A 21153-nucleotide genomic window follows, 5' to 3' on the forward strand; every position below is an offset into this window, starting at 1 on the left:
GGCTTAATATGTCTTATTTTTGATTGCCTGGCACCTAACTGCCCACTTCTCCTTATTACTCCTTTATCCACCAAAAAACAATAATGCCCAATTGTGGTCTTTTTCGATTCCTTAACGTGGTGCTTTTAAGATAAGAACACAGAGGTATAAAATACCAAAAACAAATGAGACCCGAACTGGACCTCCAGTACAGGGAAAAGCACTTAGGGTAACTCGCTTCCTGATCTCTGGGATCTTTGGATTCAATTTACCTTTTCTGGGAATTTCACTTCGGAGAATGTCGGAATAAAATGATAATTTATCATATTATATTAATAATAATTCATACAAATATAAAAATTTGGTTCTTTTATAATTTAAATGTGACCATAGTTATTGAAAATCTAAAGCAACAACACCTTACTACACTTCAGGTTTAACCACATTCCTACTCGAAATATATTTCAATGTGAAACTAATTATGTTAAAGGTCATCGTCCGAATCACTTCTGTGTTACCTTTTCGAGCAATGTCCTCAGTTTTGCATTAGCTCTTTCAACCTTCGCTTCGTCCGTTAACGCAGCCACGCAGTCTTCAGGTAAGGTTAACTTAGGCGGCCAGTTGGTGTCTTTCGTCACCAATTTGAGAACGTTTCGAATCAGATCAAAATGAAAAGCGCTGTATACCTGCAGAAGGAATTTCATCAAGTTAGTCCATAACATTTAGACATTCAATTATACACCTAATCGTGTTTGTAAGAATTGCGTTAGCTAAACAAACAATTCTACATTAATAACTCTATTTTCCTCTTAAATGTGTAAGCGGAGTAGTAATTGAATTTTTAAATTATCTAACTCAAATATTATCATCACAATTAAAGATGAAACAGCTGTGGTTTTTAATACAAGGGAAACTGCAGTAGATGAGGTTTTCGGTGTCATTGTAGTTACTGATATAAATGTAACCCGTCTTTTGAATTACAAGGTGAGTATTTAGAGCGTATTATTAAGCACGGTTAGTATGGCTTGTAACTGTTTTGTCGCTGAAGAACCATCACGGTTTGAAACGCTAAATTTGTATAACAGATTTTAAATATTAAGTATTATTCGTATTATTCAAATTTAATCAATTTTTTACCATTGTACAAAGGTTTCTTGTATATAATTCCATAGTGGTTTTGGTTGCGTATGTAGTGTGGTTTATAATGTGTTTTTCTTTTTGGTTATTTAAATTTGAGGGTTTATATCCATATTTTGGTTCACACTATTTCGCGTGGTTTTAATGGTGCTTTTATTTATAATAAGACGCCCGCTTAGCTGCGCCAGGCTTTACGTCTTGTAGTACCTTCTCTCACCTCGTAATAAGCTCTCAATTGAATATCGGTTATGGGTGTAAAAGTATAATAAGGGGTTGCCCCTCTTGTTTATTTCTATTTTTAATCTTGTGAGAACGAAAGATTAACTTTGAGAAATTATAACTACCCTTTTACTAACAAGAGTATTTTTTCAGGTAAAATTTATCTCTAATCTAAGGTTGATACCACTTGACTTTCCGACGGTTAGTTCATTAATGTTAAAATTTATAATAAACTTATCCCACGTTCAGTGATAAGAAATTCTAGAATGCCTTTAAATATTTCGTTTACTTCAAACTTCGTCATAATGTGCTCTTTGGCTTGTCGTCGTAGAAAGAGTATGCAATAAATCATGCGTAAAGCTAAGGAGAGGCGCTTGCTAAGTGGTTATTGAGGTGACGACAATTTAACTCCGCTGCACACATCAAAACCGGTTGGAAAATTTCCTAATAACGGTTAAATAAAAAAGCCTTTAGGTACAACTTTAGTCTTAAATCGCTCGTATACTCGAGGATGCAACACATGGCCTATGGAAAAATAAAATACTATACCTGCGCATGCGTAGTTGCGAATAAGTTTCGCCTGACCCCATATATATAGGGTGTTTCAGAGAAGTCTGGCACATATTAACAGCCGTGTGATTGGGATAACAAGGAGTGTAAAAAGGTAGTTATAAACCTTTTCCTAAATTGAACGATATCCGAGTAATTGCCGTTAAAAATCAGCCGTTTTTATATTCCTTGGACCCAATTGTTTCCTTTCAATAATATTAGAAAACGATCACCAGTATTTAATCTCATTATTAAAAGAAAGAAGTATTCTACGTGTAGAAATTGACAATAACAAGGTGTTACATAGTTACCACGTCAATTGAGTTTCGTTTTTTTCTTCAAATGTCATACGAACAAATTTAACTGCATTACAAACATGTAAAAATGATCACCTACGGAACAAATCGGATTGAGAATGATCAAATATTCGAGGCCTGTTACGAATCCGCGACCAAATACTATGGTGGCGTTCCTTTGCGGTTACGGGCGGAACTACCCTCCCAGAGGTCCAATTAATGCGCTGTGGGAGCTAGCAAGTAAGAAACTTGAGCAGACGCTTAACGTTATTAGACCCCACATATGGTTAGGCACCGTTGCGTCACCTAGACCCGTTTCGGTCACGAATAGTTTATCAGCGATCAATAGTGTGTTGTCGTAGGTCGTCAATGTTGCGGACTTAAAAGTTGCGTATGAAAAAGAGTTATTTTCTTTGAGTAACAAGGAGTACACACGTCTTAAGAGATAAATGAATTAAAATTTTTACTTGCAAAAGCTTACTAAGCGTTCTTATCTATAGAAGAATGCTATCGTTAAGAAATTTAAATTATCAAGAGACACAGTAAAAAATGCATTTCGTTGTTTTATGGTTTCTCAGAGGCTACATTACATATAATGTAGCCTAACTACATTACATTGATCATTGTTATTACAAAAGTTGTTGGAAATGACCCCCATTGGCGTGTAAACAAACTTGTATTCGTCTTTGGAAAGATTCAGTAAAAAGACAAAATATTTCTGGCGTTTTATGGATTGTGTCGCAGTCGTCAATTATGCTTTGGCGTAGGTGAACTTCAGTCTTTTTTACCAAGTCCTTGATATGGTTGCAGTTATTAAAAATGGATGCAACATTTCTGCATCGACCTATCCAACTATGAGGACACTCGGCATCAAGATGAGCTCTGACTCGAAGGCTAAAGTGAGGGGGTGCTCCGTGGTGCATAAACCAAATTCATTGGCTTACTTCTAGCAGTATGTCTTCAAGTAGCTCTGGGTATAGTGTCTTGTAAAATTTTATGTACGACTCACCAGTTATTATTTTTGTCGAAAATAAGATCCAATTAAATGGTCGCCAAAAATTCCGCACCAGACGTAGAGACTAAACTGCACTTGATATGACCTAACGGTAGCCACGTGTGGATTTTCTTACTAGCACTCATGATGATTATTTAGATTGAAGATTCCGTCACGGGAAAAATTAGCCTCGTCAGAAACTATGAGAGTTCTTATCCAATTGACGTCGTTAGTCTGCTCCTGAAACCACTGACAAAATTCGACTCGTATAGGATAAACGGTCTCATTTAAAGATCGAACCTATTGTTAAGGAATGAGTGATACTGGTGTCTTCAAAGAATACCCCAGAAACGTACAGGGTACCCAAACCGGAAAACAAGAAAATAATAGGAAGCAAGTGGATATACGATGTCAAGCAGAATGAGACAGGAGAGATTACCCGCTTTAAAGCGCGACTTGTTGCACAAGGTTTCGCCCAGAAATACAAGCAGGACTATGACCAAACGTTTTCATCTGTCATCAATTTCACCTGTCATCAATTTCACCTGTCATCAATTTCACCCTTATCCGTATATTCCTTTTATTATTCGTTGTCTGCTTGGGATGGCACCATAAACACCTCGACATCAAATGCGCATATCTTTGTTACCTTCGATGCCGAAGTCTATCTCGTCCAGCCAAAAGGCTATTGCATCAAGGGACAGGAACACCTGGTCTGGAAGCTGAAGAAGGCACTGTACGTTATTAAACAGAGTGGGAAAAGCTGGTTCACAGAATTGGACAAAACTCTAGTCCGGATTGGATTGCAACGGCTACAGGGTTGAAATTGCATTTATCGATATGGCACGGCAGCCTTTGTCCTGGTGTATGTGGATGATATCATATTATTGACACGAGCGCAAACTGTTATGATGGATATTTTGACCCTCAACCAAAAGGAGTTTCGCGGTGTTGACCTAGGTGGCGTGAGATATTTCCTGGGCGTGGAATTTGAGTTATCTAAGATGGGCTTGAAAGTACATCAAGGAAATATATCAGCAAATTAAAAAGGCAATATTAAATCCCAGATGGAGTCAAACCCGAGAAAGTCCCATTACCGAATGGAACTGTCTTATCACGCGGTGCCAGCATTCCACCACATAACCAGGAAGACACCGGAGAGCCCTCCCCGTACAGAAAGATGATCTGGAGTCTGCTCTATATAGCGCACCGCACAAGACCTGACCTGTTGTTTTCCATCACTACACTAGCACGCTTCTCTAATAATCCAAGTAAGAAACATTACGGGTATCTGAATCGTGTCCTGAAAAATGTGTGCGACACACAGAACTATGGACTGAATTATCACCCTACTGTATAATTATTCTTAGTAAAAACTATGCCTTACCAGCAGAAAATGAGGCCAAACCCAACTTTTCAAATTAAAAATCATAGAAAAAACCTAGTATATATTAAAAGATAGTGTCAATGGGTCAGATATTACAGCTCAACTACAAAAATAATTTTACATTTATTGCTAAAGGCTCTGGAGGAAAATAGGAAAATGTAGACTTTAAAGCTACATTGATTCAATCTTCAATTGAAAATGTGGCCAAACCCAACTTTTAAAATTAAAAATCATAGAAAAAACTTGGTAAATAACTGCAAAACTAATTTTACATTTATTGCTTAAGGCACTTGAGGAAAATGTAGATTTTAATATCTTGAAAAAAAGGCCAAATCTCACTTTTCAAATTGAATACTATAATAATAATATAAAACTAAAAAAAGTTTATATTTAACCTTTATTAGTTTTGTATATTAATGAATTTCAAAATAGTTGCTAAGCCTAAGCTTATTTTCAACATAGATTCTTACGTATAATAATTTTATGTATGCCAATTTCATGTTATATTTTAAAAGCTTATTATTAAAATAACTTACTTAAGATTCTTGGAAACGAACAACATGACTTTAAACGATTTAAATAAAATACACGGTAGCGGAGTAAGTATACTGACCACGATACTATTACTTGCCCCTTTAAGAAAACGGCGTAAGTTTTCTTCTGCTTTTGTAAAAACCCGTATCTGCAACCAACTCAACGTTTTTGAGTGTCCGAATACGTGGAGTTTAAGTTGGCAGTGACCAAAATATTGTCTAAATTGACTGAATAATTTATCAAATTATTTTTCATTCAATATGGTTACTAACTAAAATATAATTAATTTAAGAAATATTTTTAACCAATAATTTTAATTTTTAAACGTTTTAAAAATTATATTTTTATGAAACTCGCTTTAAAAATAAGGCACGATTTTCAATTTTTTTAAGGAAGTGGTTTAAAATTGCCATTAGTATTTCCCCTTTGTTTTTTTCGTAAAAAGACTTTTTCGCGACCAACACATATTTTAAAGATAAACCTTTATTGACTACATAAGATGCATATCGGCATATTTTGAATTCTTGAAGAACACCATAGCATAGCAGGTTTAAGATAAGAAGTGTGAATTTAATTATTGATGCAAATTCGATCCTCGTACTCGCCAAAAAAAACTGTTGTGGACTCAACCTCTAAACTAAAAACATTTTGGTGTGGGTAAGTATTTAAAAATATTAATTTTTAATATTATTATTAATATTTAATTTAAAATTAAATAAGGCTAGAATTCAAGACAAAAAGATGAGTAGATTTGTTCCAAAATGCCTCACAAGGTATTAAATTTATACTCACTTTTGGCATAATAAAATAAAAAAACGAATTTCAGCGATTCCTTTCTTTTTAATAGGTGTAGTCACTTACTGCACATTTGCACGTTTTCTACTTTATGGAGGCCGATTTCATTTAGTAAACATTTATTCGGACCTTTTTCACTCCTTGTTACAAAAAAACACGCCTGTTAATTAATGCCAGACTTATCTGAAACACCCTGTTTATCTTAACGGCTCTTAAAATTAGACGATATTATTGCATCAAAAGAGTAAAAGGGGGGCCAAAATCAATTATTTAAAATAAAGAAGAGCATTCATTTTAATATATTTGCCCGAACTTTATTAAAAAATTTCGAATGCTTATGAGAACTTTACTTACTACGTCATCGTACGTTAAGCCAGCTCCGGAGAATATTCGGTGGTCGGCTTCGCTCTGCACCAATGGTGTGGCGTACACCACGGTTCCTTCCTTGCAGGTAGGACACAACACTCTAACGTTGTCCGGTTTGACATTCTCCTGAATGAAATTATATTATAAGATATTGTAACACTTGTTCTTATTTCACTTTATTACTTTCGTGATGGCAAACCAGCTGTAATGAGGTTTGAAAAGAGACATAATTGAAGCCTTGGAATAAAATAACAACAATTAGCAACTCAAAACGGTCAAAGGGCAAAATTAACTAGAACAACGTTAAGCATTACTTACCGAGACCAAAACTCACCACTAACGAATAATATACAACCTTTAAGATCTAAGATCTATGGCAGGATTTCTCATTAGTAAGAGGAATTGGGGAATAGGTTGAAGTATTTCTTAATAAATAGAAGTATTTTTCCGCAAGTGCATGGGAGTTAATTTTCTATACATTAAAATATTTTTATTAATGGGAAGATTTTGTCACAATGGACGGAAAAGGTAATATGTGATCGGTATTTTAAAAATGAGATTAAGAAGCCCTAATTAATAATCTTAAATATAGTAATAAAATATGACTTAATTACCTTTTCCAAAAGTGTTTGAATAGTCTTAACTTCAGCGAAGATAAAAATGTTTCCAACGTCGGAAGCCTTGATTCTCTCTATAAGCTTATCTGTCCTGTTCTTGTCTTCAAGGTTCTCGATGGCCACAGTGCAACCAATGTTGTCGAAAATCAGACCAACCTTATTTTGCAGCGCTGTTGCCAAGGGGGTGTAGACGATTATAAGATTACCGATATTCTACATCAGCCGACCTTACCAAAGCTTCTGTCGTGAACCAACATCATGGTTTTGCAGTTATCGAAAACGCTTGAAATGCTTTTAGCCACTCCCGCAATAGTTATATCTGGTGGGAGCACTTTGACCAGATACTCTGTTTCGGCGGCGTCCAGTGCAGCCCCTGGCCAAGGGCCGAAGGTGGGTGATATGCTGATTGTAGGTATTCCCATTTTACGAACCACATTCTTAACAAGTTTTGACACGTATATAGCGGCCGCATCTGCTTCTCTGGTTCCGTCGATGACCAGATTTGGGGCCATTCCGAGCAAGGCGTTGCAAACTGTCAGGTTGAAAACTTACAACTTAAAAAAATGCTTTCTTAATTAAATCCTATCAGCAATTCGCTAAGTGGTATGAAAACCTTGTTTGGATGAGCAAGTTCTTCTTAGTAAAGTAATTACTTGGGCTTAAAGCGGTGCCATAAATATGTGCTGATTTTCAAAGAGGCAAAAATGATATGACAATTTTTTGTTTCTTCACTTAACATTTCTTCCTTTAAAAACATAAAATCTAGTTTTGGGAAAACTATTCCTTCTTTCTTGTTATTATCAAACTTGACTCTTCTTAAGTATGGGTTGTAACTGGTTTCTTTGGCTAGCCGATATTATTAATAATAATAATCAGCTAGACTAATAGCCAAGGAACCACCTTAGGCCTTAGTCATCAAGTGACTTTTAAAACCAATAATTCAGGTGGCCGGTTACAATCAATTGTGGTAACGGACCAACCGAAATTGTTATATCCAGTGATTACACTTTGACTGCGAAGGAAGGAGCTTTACGTTAACAATTATTTATTCTAGAAAATTGGCACATTTGGTTTACTAGAAAACAATTTGGGCTTGTAGCTTTTTGTGATAAATACGTTTTTGTGTAAAATTAGATTTCTTCTTAACTTACTCTTTTCCTCTGTCATGGCTGGTTCAACGTCGATGAAGGCCAAGGCGACATCTTTGAAGGAGCTAGCCGCACTTCTAGTGGCCACTTTTGGAATATTATTTTGGTGGTCAACAACAAGAACTAAAATGAAACTCTTATGTTACGAAAAAAACGTACATTTCATTAATAGCATTAAATATTGAGCCGTAATGGTCATTTATGCTAAAAGAAAGGGTCTCAAACACTGATGTGATAAAGTGAAAATAATTAATTAAAAATAATTATTTATTCAAAATATGCAACTCTATAAAAAACAAATAATGTAGTGTTTCGTGTGGGTCTTTTCAAAACTATAATGAATCTTTTTTATTCTGTGTTGCTTTAAGTTGAAAACAAATGAAACTTAAATAAAGATTGTATTAATCAATTTTATATAGACAATTCATTATTGAATAAATTTCATTTCATCTGATTAGGGATTTCTTAAACATAACTTTAAAAAGTTTAGAAATAAAAAACTTTTGATTGTGCGACCAAAGGGGCTAAGCCCAATCGCTCCACATGCTCCGACGCCATTGACTGGATTGATTGTGCCTAGCTTACCATTAACGTTTGCGTTTAAAACCTTAGATATCTTAAAGAGCGAACCCCTTTTTAATTAACTGGGAAGTGATATTAGAAGGACATTTAGCTATGAAGAACATTTAAACTTTATTTCAATAAAACACCCAAACGAGTTTGAATCTTGTTCACTGCATGCATTTATGGTGTGCATAGTTGATTAAAAATTCCAGCCTTTTACTGGTCGTAAGTAAAAGCAATTTAGCGTAAACCATCTTGTGCTTTCAACCGATTATCAGAGTATAGTTTCATTAACTGACATTCGCAAATAATAACGATATATCAGATCTCATTGCATCTGCTTTTATTCTAACATACTATCAGACCTTTGATTTCCTGGTCCAACTAAAACCAGAAAAAGATCCGTTAAAGGCAGTCGCACAGATATTGAATTAACTTATCCCTTAGTTAAATTCTTTGAAATTTTAATTAGATTTATTGACAGAAAATCACCAATACTTTTAATTTTAGTTTGCTTTCGAAAAGATTTTAAATAAACGTATCAGTAAAGATCGATTACTTTAGATAATGTGCAACACTCAATTTGAGATTATATTTTTAAGTGATTAGTGTGGTCTCATCAAGGCTCCATTGACACGATTAGTCATGAAATTTTATTAAAAAAACTTAACCATATTGAAATTAGAGGACTGCCATTAAACTTGTTTATGAGTTACTTAGAAAACCGCATATCACGAGTAAGAATAAACAATAGCTTAAGTAAACCATTAACTATTACTTGTGGAGTTCCCCAGGGAACAGTTTTGGGCCTAGTCTTATTTTTAATTTATATTAATGAATTATGCTGTAGAACTATATCTGACTCTTTAAATTCGTTTGCTGACGATACCGTCCTAACTTACGCGGCTCCGACATGGGAAGAAGTCTTTACGAAAGCTACAGCTAGACTAGCCCGAACATATTTTTGGCTAAATGAAAATTTACTTAGCCTAAACAGTCAAAAAACTAAATACATGGCTTTTGGTCATTGGAAAAAAGACGATTTGTCTGAAAATTTAATTTTGCATTCCAAAAAGCAGTGTATAAAAAATAACACATTATGTAATCATTGTCAAAAAATAGAAAATGTATCAAGTATAAAATATCTTGGCGTATATATCGATAAAAACTTAAAATGGGACATCAACATAAATGTTTTAGTCAAAAATATTAGACACTTTTTGTATAAATTTCGAATCCTACGGGTTATACTTACCTTGAAATTATTACGTACTGTTTATCTAGCTTTGGTACAATCCTTGTTTAACTACGGTATAATAACATGGGGCTGTGCAACTAAAAACGTATTAGATCCATTGATAAAGTTACAAAATAGACTGGTTAAAACATGTATTAAAAAGCCATATAGATTTCTCAACAAGATAGCATATTAATTTTTTGAAGTTATGACGCTTAAACAGTTATTTGTAAAAAATTTAATTATAAATATTTCAAACTATAAAGAAAGGGATAACATTTTACTAGAAAGTTGTAAAAATACAAGATTACCATACACAATGAACTTTAAACTCCCAAAAATGAATAAAACTAAAACGCAAGTTCAAGCTATGTACTTGGGATATAAATTGTTTAATTTACTACCGTTAAATTTAAAACAAGAGCTAAACCGTGATCTCTTTAAGATAAATGTAAGTAAATGGACTTTAGAAAATGATGACTTAACAAGTAATTATGTCGGTTATTAAAATCTAAATACTATTTAACTATAAATTGGCTATTATAAGAATGAATATTGTTAACTATGATTGGGTAAATTAATTGGGTTTTTTTCTTGGTTTTTCATTATTTTTTATTTTGTTTTTTTTTCTTTATGTAGTTTTGTAAAAAAAGAAAAAATAAAGTGTATATATATATACTTATCGATGTAATCCTCAATACTAATGTATTAAATGTATTCAATTTGTAACACTCCACCACGCACACGCGACAAGCCTATGTGGTGGGGATATCCAATGCATTTAAAAAAGAAAGATATATATAAAAAAAACTGTATAAATTTATGCATTGAATAAACCATAATAATAATTAATAATTTAAATCACCCTTACTTTAATGAGACGTCAATGCGATTTAATGCGACACTCTTTTTAATGAATGCGACATATGTGTTTAAGATAATAGATAAAAGACAAGGGAGCAAATTATATTAAATAACGTCAGTTAACCATGCGACGATTATTCTTCCAAATGTGACATCATGTGGGGGCTACCGTTAAGTTAACCCCCCTTCCTTTCTCCACTTTATTTCTCGGAAACTATTTTTTCGCATTCAAAATTTAATTGGTCGCATCTCTTCGCATTGATGTGTAGGGGCTAGGATAATATGTCCTTGTTGTTAAACGAAATTATGTGGACTGTCGTTAACTTAGCCCCCCTTTAGTTTTAATTATATCTAGTTAATGGTTAAATCACATCTCTTTTTTCGTTTTCGCATTTGTCGCATTGTGGGTTCATAAGATTAAAGGATAAATTTCCCGGGAAAAAGGGGGGCACGTTAATAGAGCTTCTTATCAACTTATTATCTACAAAGATCTGAAAATCACGAATTAAATAAACTTATAAATTTGCCAAAGGAAGCACAAATAAATACCGATACATTTTAGACGGCCGCAACTTAAAGTTGGATTTATTTGGATTTTATAAGAAATAATCGCATATCTTAAATCGATATTGTAAACTCTTTTCATACATTGGTAAAGAACTTACCCAATTTAATTTCCACTCCACATGCAATGTTACAGATAGTGAAAACTTGTACGAACAGCGAAAATAAGACGTAATTAGACATTATTTATCAACATTTTACTAGAAATACATATTATAAATGCAACTGCTCAATGTCCCGACAAAGAGATTAACAATGCTTTACAGCACGACTCGTAACGACGCAGTCTGACAACGTTGCTTCAAATATTTCTAGCAGCGCATTCTCTCCTTTCGATAAATTTTCTGTTGTTTGTTTGCGTTTCGTGTTTTGGTATTTGTTTGTATGACGTGTTTCATAGTTACTTAATTACGTTTTTCTCGCAAACAAAGGTCAAATCACAAGCCAAAGGCAGAAGGTCGAAATGTAAAACTCAAGTTGTCACTTTAAACTACTTTACGCAACCAAGTAAAAGCCTTTCTGAAGTATTTGCTTACGGCGGACTAAAAGTAATGACCGATGAAGTCGATGCCGTCGATGTGTAACTCTGAAATTCGGACAAACTTTAAGTCGATTGATTTTATGATGTTTTAGCAAGAATTTAACAAACAGTTGACTTTGCACCCAGCTTAGAGGCCGTTCACGAATTAATTATAAGGAGAGTTGGGTCTGTTTCACAGAGAAGGACGGCACTGTTAACATTGAGGGGATTTCATTTCTTAATACATTTTAGGAAGCCCAATTCTTGGAAGCGTATGATATTAATTGATAGTTTTTTTTGAGTAGCGTTAAATAACTTTCCATTTTCAACGAGCAAATAAAGCATGTGTAAATCAATGTGTCCGCTTACGCACGAAATTGAATAAAAAATAATATTGCTATTTATTTATTGAAATCATTAACAATATTATTACGACTTCGTGAAAAGGTTTTCCTGGAATCTTGAAAATGAACGTCAAATTATGCTCATCAAACGTGTGATACTTTCGTCGTTAGTGTGTATTAAAATTTATAATAAGAAATGGGTGAAAAATGATATTTTTTTTAATTCTCATGAATTTCAAAATCCGTAAAATATTAAATTATTATATCAATAAATAATTAATTTACAATTATACAGAAAATCATAAATTTCCAAAAATTGTAATTGTGACATAATAATTTACTGATAAAATGTATGTTAAATATATTTGTTCAAAAATCAATTCGCTTCTTTTCTTCATTACCTCTTTAATAATAATCTTCTTCTTATAACCTGCATCGCAACAGATCTGAGGCCCTTTTAAAAGCGATACAGGAAAATTTTAACTATGTGGGAGGATGGTGGCTAACCCTGCCACAGCTAATTACTAGCATCCCTACACTAACTATTGCATTAAAACCTCTGCAAGTTTTTTGTGCGAAGGGGAAAACCGAAGATCTCGGGGAGAAACCCCTTAAACCAGTGGGGAGAGAACTTGCAAACTCTACGCAGAAGGAGTGGTTCCAGAATTTTCAACCAGTGCCACAAGTTGGGAACGAACCCGGCTCCTCTTGCTGGGAGGCGAAAGCGCTAACCGCTCCGCCACCCCACTTCATAGCAGATTGGGCCATTCGTATTTAAACACCGGCCTTAACCTTAATACATTACTATTAGAGAAAAAAAATTCCTCATTTTAAGTTGTTACTAGTGTATGATATTGCATATCGGAACCAATTTCACCAATATTTCAATACTGATGTTATTTTTAAGCTAATAAAAAAGTAAAGAGTAGTAACAAGGAAATTTGTTATTATCCTTTATCGCAATGGTTAAGCTTTCTAAATAAACTCTTTTGTAACAAAAGCAGTGTTGTAAAAGAGTTTTTAAAAGAGTATTTTATCTAATAAGTTATACCAGAAGTAAATGAACCAAAGTTATCGAAATAGCGCTCAGAATCGGAGGGCGTTTTCCCTTTTAAAATGATGATAAAGTAGTGTCAAATGAAAGCTAATTTCCATCTCGGTCTTTTGACGCGATAATTTCAACTTGCTTTTTACCTCTCCTGTTCTATGTACAAAAGATGGTTCCATAAAAAAGGTTTTTTTTCGGCTTAGGAGCGCGCAAAATTTCTAATTCGAGGTAAAAATGCAAATTCATAAGGAAAACGCCTCCAACTTGGGGACTATAGCAGTCTGATAACTTCGGTTCATTTACTTCTGGTTATTTCGTTGAGCAAATGCGGCAATACTGCTCACATACTAAGATGCCTAGAGTTTAATTTAAAAGGAACTACCTATATATATTAATCTGCATCACTCTCCTACTATTCGGCTTTCCGTTACTATGCAACGCGTTTTGAAAACGTTTATGTTAAGGCTTAGTTTCTTTTTTTGGTGTAATAGTCGAAAGCCAGATTTCCTTAACTCTAGTCATGAGTCTCAAATAAGAAGATACCGGTTTACCCTTGTAATTTCCGGATTTTCTATTTTATTTAGTTTTTCACTCGAAGATCTATTTGGTCCGCGATACGCGTCTTTATGTTTGCTAGAAGATCTATTTCTACGAGCTGTATGTATTTAAATTATTGAAATTTATTTAAGGTTAAGCGTTTTTCCTTTTTCATGTGGACTTATTTGAGTATTCACTCTTAAGATGCCTTTTTTTTACTATGGAGGCAAATCAATTTAGATTCGGACTACAGCGTTATATTATGCAGTTTGGCAACGACGAAAGCCTAACTTTCGCCTGAAACATATCTGATGACTTTGTTAATTTGAAAAAGAAACTAAAATACGCAAAAGTCAATGAATAATTTTTTAAATAATTTTTACACTTTTACTTTATAATATCGATTAATTGGGCTAGCCGCTTTATTGGGTCAAAAAAGTCGGCTCCCGTTGTGTCCAATTAAGCTGAATCGTTTGTATATTTTTCCGATTATTGTTTTTATCACAAAAGGTAAATACTGCTCGACCTTTTTTGAAGAGAACCGCTTCAAACTTGGCAATGGAATGCTATGATAAAGCTCTACACGTACTTAATAACAAATAAACATTCAGCGTCATAGCAGCTGGTAGAAAAGCGCTGTGAACAACTCTTCCTTGTCATAAATAATATAAAGCGTGTACAGCAAAAAAGGACCCGCGCTATATAGAGCTGAGTAATCATTTTTCGTCGGAAGAATCAACATCAACTCTCGCAAGTAACGCTGTTTTTGTTTAATTTAACCCTATAAGAGTAACAACTACGAAATACCTGGTTTCTACCATCATCTTCTTAATGTCATTAAGAGTATATTACAGCATACATAGCAAGTATAGTACCAAGGTAGCAAAAGCACGTGTAGATTTGGTGGAACAGACGTGTGGAGTAATATTACACGTGGTCCACCCGTGTTTCTGTGGTTTTTTGTACACCAAATGAAGTTCATGCACAATTACTCGTGTCCTACACTTGTTGGTTTCGGTTACCGTACACGTAACGATATTCGTGCACAAATACTCGTGGCCTACACGTGTTGGTTTCGGTTACCGTACACGTAAAGATATTCAAATACAAGTGGTCTGCACGGGTTTTTCTGGTTTAAAATAAAACACCAATGCCATATGGTATTTCACGTTTGCTACATGGTCTACAGGAGGGTGTGTTTGCTTAGTGTACCGCACAAAATATAATTAATAAGGCACTTAATTATCTATGTACATGGTAAATTATGAAATTTAATTTTTTAACCTAATTATCATTTTACAAGGTTTTGTTTTTCATTCACTCTGTTAAATAAGAGTTATTGAAGATTTAGTTATATTTATGTCAAAGTTAAGTATCTGTTTTTTTTAGGCCGTTACCCAGGTAGCAAAGCCACGTGTAAATTTGGTAAATGTAATGGAATACACGTGTTCACAATATTCGCATGAGTTCTACACGTGTTCCTTTGGGTTGCCGCACACGAAATGAAATTAGTGTAAATTTACACGTGCTCTACGCGTGTTGATTTGGGTTACCGCACACGAAATTAAATTAGTGTAAATTTACCCTTGATCTACGCGTGTTGATTTGGGTTACCATACACGAAATGAAATTAGTGTAAATTGACATTTGAGCTACACGTGTTGATTTGGGTTACAACACGAAATCCCATTAATTAATTAAATTTACACGTGATCTAGGCCAGAATGTCAATTATCGTGGTGTAGTCCAAAGAGCGGTTATATATTTGAAGATTTTAAATTGAAAGTAAGAGTTAATTGATGTATCTAATACTTTAATGGGAAAATATCTTGCGTGAAAACCTTGAAAAGGTTTTTTGATGGTAGCAAAGTCAGTTATGGTGGTGTAGTCCAGAGAGTGGTTATATTTTTTAATGGGAAAATCTCTTGCATGAAAACCTAAAAAATTGTTGTTGATGGTAGCAAAGTCTGTTATGGTGGTGTAGTCTAGAGAGCAGTTATATTTTTGTTGATTAGGAATTGAAATTAAGAGTTAATGTCAGTATTTAATACTTTTAATGGGAAAATCTCTAGCGTGATGTCTTTTAAGATTTTATTGACCAAAGATTTAGTAATTAGTAAGAATACTTATTTAATTTGTTTTTATATTGACCAAAATGTTTTAGAATTTTCAGATGGTGTACGAGTAAACAATTGCTATATAAAAGCTCTGGAAACGGATATTGAGAGATCATTAAAGAATGGTTGAAAAAAAGCGACCAATAGAATTAAAAGCTCGATCAAGGGCAAAGGTAAAAAACAAAACAAAACCTTATAACGCTGAACAAGTAGAAAACAACATTAACAATATGAGGATTGCGAAAACTAATCATCTTGTTAAAATTTTGAATTTCATTTGACAAAATCGCCCGTAAAGTTTATTTGGCTAATTTTTAATCAAAGGAAAACCGCTTCGTCAATAATTGTAACACTATCCCACTACAATAAATTATTTATTTTACGATTTTTCGTTATGAATTTGGTTGTTTGACTTGTTTCTTAAACAGCAGAAAAATATTAATAAGGCTTAATTTTATCGTTTATTTCTTATGTCAAATTATAACCGCAAAATATTTGTCAGCAACTATTATATAAGTGTTTGATTGGTGTCGAGAAAGTGTAAGTAGGGTGTCGAGGAAGTGTAAGTAGGGTGTCGAGGAAGTGTAAGTAGGGTGTTGAGAAAGTGTGAGTAGGGAATTGAGGAAGTGTAAGTAGGGTGTCGAGGAAGTGTAAGAAGGGTTTTGAGGAAGTGTAAGAAAGGTGTTGAGGGAGTGTAAGTAGGGTGTTGAGGAAGTGTAAGAAGGGTGTTGAGGAAGTGTAAGAAGGGTGTTGAGGAAGTGTAAGAAGGGTGTTGAGGAAGTGTAAGAAGGGTGTTGAGGAAGTGTAAGAAGGGTGTTGAGGAAGTGTAAGAAGGGTATTGATGAAGTGTAAGTAGGGTGTTGAGGAAGTGTAAGTAGGGTGTTGAGGAAGTAAAAGTAGGGTGTTGAGGAAGTAAATAATAACTGTTTGGGTGGTGTTATTTAAGTTTAAGGTTGGTGTTCGAATGGTGTTATTCTAGTGTTAACAAGTGTAACATTGGTGGTTAAAAGGTGTGAAGATAGTGTAAAATCAGTATTTGAAAGGTGTTGAATAGGTATTTTTACTCGTGTAGTATGGTGTTTAGGATGTGTAAATAGGGTGTTGAAGTGTAAGAAGGGTATTGAGGAAGTGTATAATAAGTGTTTGTGTGGTGTCATTTAAGTGTAAGGTTGGTGTTAAAATGGTGTTATTCTAGTGTTAACAAGTGTAAAATTGGTTGTTAAAAGGTGTTAATATAGTGTAAAGTCAGTATTTGAAAGGTGTTGAATAGGTGTTTTTACTTGTGTAATTCACGGGGATAATAAATGCGTACACACGTGATTTAGGTGGACATGATCCACAGCAGTAGTTGGGGTGGCAGAGTGGTTAGCACTTACGCCTCGCAGCAAGAGCCGAGTTCGATGCCAGCTTGTGGCTCTGGGTGAAAGTCCTTCCGAGATCTTCGGTTTCCCCTTCCATAAAAACTCGTTGAGGTTAACGGTTCAATGGTAAAAGTTTAAGCGATAAATTCATGAAAACGGCGTGGCTTGGTCAGTAGAGGCGTCAGTTTTTGGAGATCATGCGACCCGTAGCTAACTGTGTTCGAGTCTCGGTAAGGCCAATAATATAAATTAACTTATTTTTCGCAGCTCCATCTACCGTGTCGTTGCTTTCCACGCCAAACAAACAACACACAACACTTAACGACATTCCGTCCATATAGCAATAGTCCCAAGTCGATATATATATATATATATATATATATATATATATATATATATATATATATATATATATATATATATATGTATATATATATATATATAGTCTTTACGTGAACTTGTAAGTTAATATACCTAAGTTTTGCGATTGGTGTACGGCAAAGATTATCGTAATAAAAATTTACCTTCATAGATATAAAACTACATATGCCCGAATGCCCCTAGTTTTTGGATGAGTATGGGAGTCCAATAATTAATAATGGCGTACGCGTGTTCTTAATAATATAATACCTTCTCCCGATAGTGACTTCAATTTATAATTGTTTCTCTATGGTTTTATTGCTTTTATTACCCAAAAGGAAGTTCGTCAGTGTTGATTGAACTCGTAGTTTGTCTTGAACCTTTTGTTTGGTGTAACGAGTGATGAAGTTTTTTAATGTCTCTTGTTGATTTATTTAAATAAGAAAATAAGTATCTCATTGTGGGGCTTTTAGAGCATTTTTAAGTACATATGGGGAAGAGGGCATTTAAAATTTTCGAGCTCGTTTATTCGAGTACTCACTTTCGAATGAGGCATCTTAAGCGAGTATGCCCACCTACCACTGCTCACCACCCGAACATTTAAAATTTTCGAGCTCGTTTATTCGAGTACTCACTTTCGAGCGAGGCATCTTAAGCGAGTGTGCCCACCACCCACCACCCGACGCCAAGTTTGATGTTCACTTGACCTTAAATTCCGAAAATATACGTAAAATAAGCCGTAAAAACGGACGAGAATTTCGACAACTTAACTAGCCAACTCCCCCCGCGCCGTTAAAACTGACAAGAATACAGTAAAAGTTCCGATAAAACTTTGGGAAGCTTCCAGTGGCCGAGAGCGTAAAGGCGTCATTAATCGGAGTTATTGACTGCGAGTTCGAATCCCGGTTTAGCCAAAACTGCAAATTATTTTCGCAGCGCCATCTGTTGTGTCGTTGCTTTCCACACCAAACAAACAAACAAACAAACACACAACACTTAACTACAATCCGTCCATAGCAATAGTCCCACTTCGTTATATACATATCTCGATGTGGAACTAAAAACGTAGTCTTCTATTTATTCCGAATAAAGCATACAAGCAGAGATGGGCAAAAATCATTTAGCTAATAACGAATAAATTACTAAATAACAAAATTTCCGAGCAGATTTATTTGTCGATATACAGGACAAAATATTTTAAATTTAGTTATTTGGTGATTAAACAAATATTTGGTAGTGGCCTTATTTGGTAAATGATTTAAAAAATTATAATTTCGACTACTATCTTGTAATAATTTTTTTTACGAATATTTCATGAACATTTATTTGGTAAATTGTTTTTTACAAAATATTTTCAGTCATAAAAAATTTATAACGAATAAGCAGACCGAGTTGTTTTGGCTTTGGTTAATCGAGTGAACGGTTGCCGGATATTTGATTCCTTGCTATGGCAACGTCTTGCGCTAATGCCAACGACACGCACCTCCAGGAACAAGGTTTAGACGATATTACGAAAATTATAGGGTCGGCAGTATTAGACGGGACATTTTTTCGTGTACTTACTGAACAGAGTGACGCGAAATAAAGGGAACCTGGAAAGCTACATCGAACTATAAATCTCACTTGCGGAGAAAGCACGATTCTACCGCAGTGAAGAGTATGATAAGTATATCGACGAGAAACGTAAGAAAAACGAGTTTCCATCAACTCCAAAGTTATTTTCCTCTGGTCGCGGTAGATCTGTAGTTTCTCAAGAAGGTTTTTATAGGGACTTAATTAATTTCGTCCTCCATTCTTTGTCGCCACTCAGCATAGTGGATGATCCCTACTTAATTAAACTATTCGAAAACCTCGGGATGCAGAAACACCTGCAAGCTATGAAACGACGCACCCTCGGTAGACGAATAGATAATGTTAAAAAAACCTGGAAAATACCTTTAATAACGTGTCCTACGTTTGCGCAACGGCCCACATCTGGTCTGCGAAACGAAGAAGTTTTTTGTCGTAACAGCTCACTGGATAGATAGCGAATCCTTGGAACGAAAATCAGCGAGTCTAGCGTGCCGTCGATTTAAAGGGACCCACAGCTACGACAGAATTTCTACTTTACTTCATGGCATTCAATATATATATATATATATATATATATATATGGCTTTATTTATTTATTTAATTATGTAAAATTGATTAAATAGATTAAATATGCAACAAAAGCTTTGTCCATCAGCCTCTTAATAAACATTTTTAAACTTATTTTAAAATTATTCTAAACTTTAGGACTAACGTGCTCAGCCCTCACTTTTATTTCATAGGGGGCCCCAGCTCCCTTGCTCCCCCCAGGATCAGCACCGCTCTCTACAGACTTATTTAAGACGAAAATGTCCATAAATTGTTTCGTAACCTCGAAAAGGCGGCCCAAATCGAAAAAATTCCAAAGAACATTTTCGTCTTAAAATGGTATGTAGCAACCCGCAGACGTTCGGTCCTACCAGCATTTTGTTAACATCCTGTATATTTTATGTTTTAATGGTTTTTATTTTGTTCGTCATTGCCCTAGCTTAAAATATCGGTTCTTGATGTAATGAATATTAAGTTTAATGGCAAAACATTAATGTCTTCAATTAAATTACTTTCAATCATTGAATCAAGAATATGTGAAACTTAAAAACCAACGTCGATTGGCTGAGTCTGGCTTTTGGTCTTAGGGACCACTGTAGACCCCTATTGCTACGGTACTGTACCTTGATTACCGATCTCTCTTCTGTTGTGATATGATTGTTAGAGGGGGCACGTATGTGTTACAGGGGGAGGGGGGAAGTTTCACCAAATTGTAACACGCTTGCTACTTTGAAAAGAAATTAAAACAAGTTAAATGTTTTACCACGAATATATATGGCAGTATTTTTCATATAGATTATCGCCACCGTTACCAATAACGGCAGTAACTTCGTGAAAGCGTTCAAATTGTTTGGCGTTCAGCTTTCCCGACGGGACGTGAACGAGGATTCCGAATTGAGCAGTGAAGAAAGCGAAAACGACTCTATAGAACACCTGACCACATCTACCAATAATGACATTTAATAATCAAATGATTTACGTTTACCGCACCATTTGAGGTGCTGCGCCCATACACTCAGTCTCTGCGCCACCACGGACCTCACCAAATGTATCAAAGCAACGGTACCCCTACTAGATCTGCACAATCAAGTTTTGCTGAAATGTACGTCATTGTGGAACGCAGCTGGGAGACCTAAGTCAGCAGAGATAAAGTAGAGATACTTTTCACAGAAGTAAATGACTTAATGAACCGAAGTTATTAGTAGTCATAGCTCTAGTGAAAAGAGCATTTTCATTTCGTCCCCTGTTTTATGACTTTTACACTAGATGTGGAAGCTCGCAGTCAAACCATTAGATGTATCTACTCACGTTTTATATATACTCTTATCCAACTTATTCCCATGCTTTAAGGTGTAATGGGTCTATCCACGTTATACTTCACCCTGGTCAGCAACCATGCATTCCATCTTTCCAACACTATCCACTGGACTTAGGTCTGGAAATTTTCACGGATGGCTCTGAAACGTCCACCCATGTTGGATTCTCTTTTGTTGTTTTC

At 34.8% G+C, this 21153-nt stretch overlaps 1 protein-coding gene across 1 annotated transcript in view; it reads right to left on the reverse strand.

The window, feature by feature from the left end:
- LOC149928575 (ionotropic receptor 25a-like) overlaps positions 1-20666 on the reverse strand; it is a 28931-nt gene extending 8265 nt beyond the window's left edge. Inside the window, exons 1-8 of the mRNA XM_090157928.1 lie at positions 20641-20666; positions 20468-20598; positions 8025-8144; positions 7106-7405; positions 6871-7043; positions 6440-6493; positions 6245-6382; positions 498-665 (exon numbers count right to left, since the gene is read on the reverse strand). Coding sequence (XP_090014054.1) covers positions 498-665; positions 6245-6382; positions 6440-6493; positions 6871-7043; positions 7106-7405; positions 8025-8144; positions 20468-20598; positions 20641-20666 — 1110 coding nt within the window. The remainder of the gene's footprint in view (positions 1-497; positions 666-6244; positions 6383-6439; positions 6494-6870; positions 7044-7105; positions 7406-8024; positions 8145-20467; positions 20599-20640) is intronic.
- Between the last annotated feature and the right edge of the window lie 487 nt (positions 20667-21153).

Source organism: Leiobunum rupestre, chromosome 9 (genome assembly GCF_980474605.1).
Source record: "Leiobunum rupestre chromosome 9, qqLeiRupe1.1.hap1, whole genome shotgun sequence".
NCBI classification, from domain to species: Eukaryota; Metazoa; Arthropoda; class Arachnida; order Opiliones; family Sclerosomatidae; genus Leiobunum; species Leiobunum rupestre.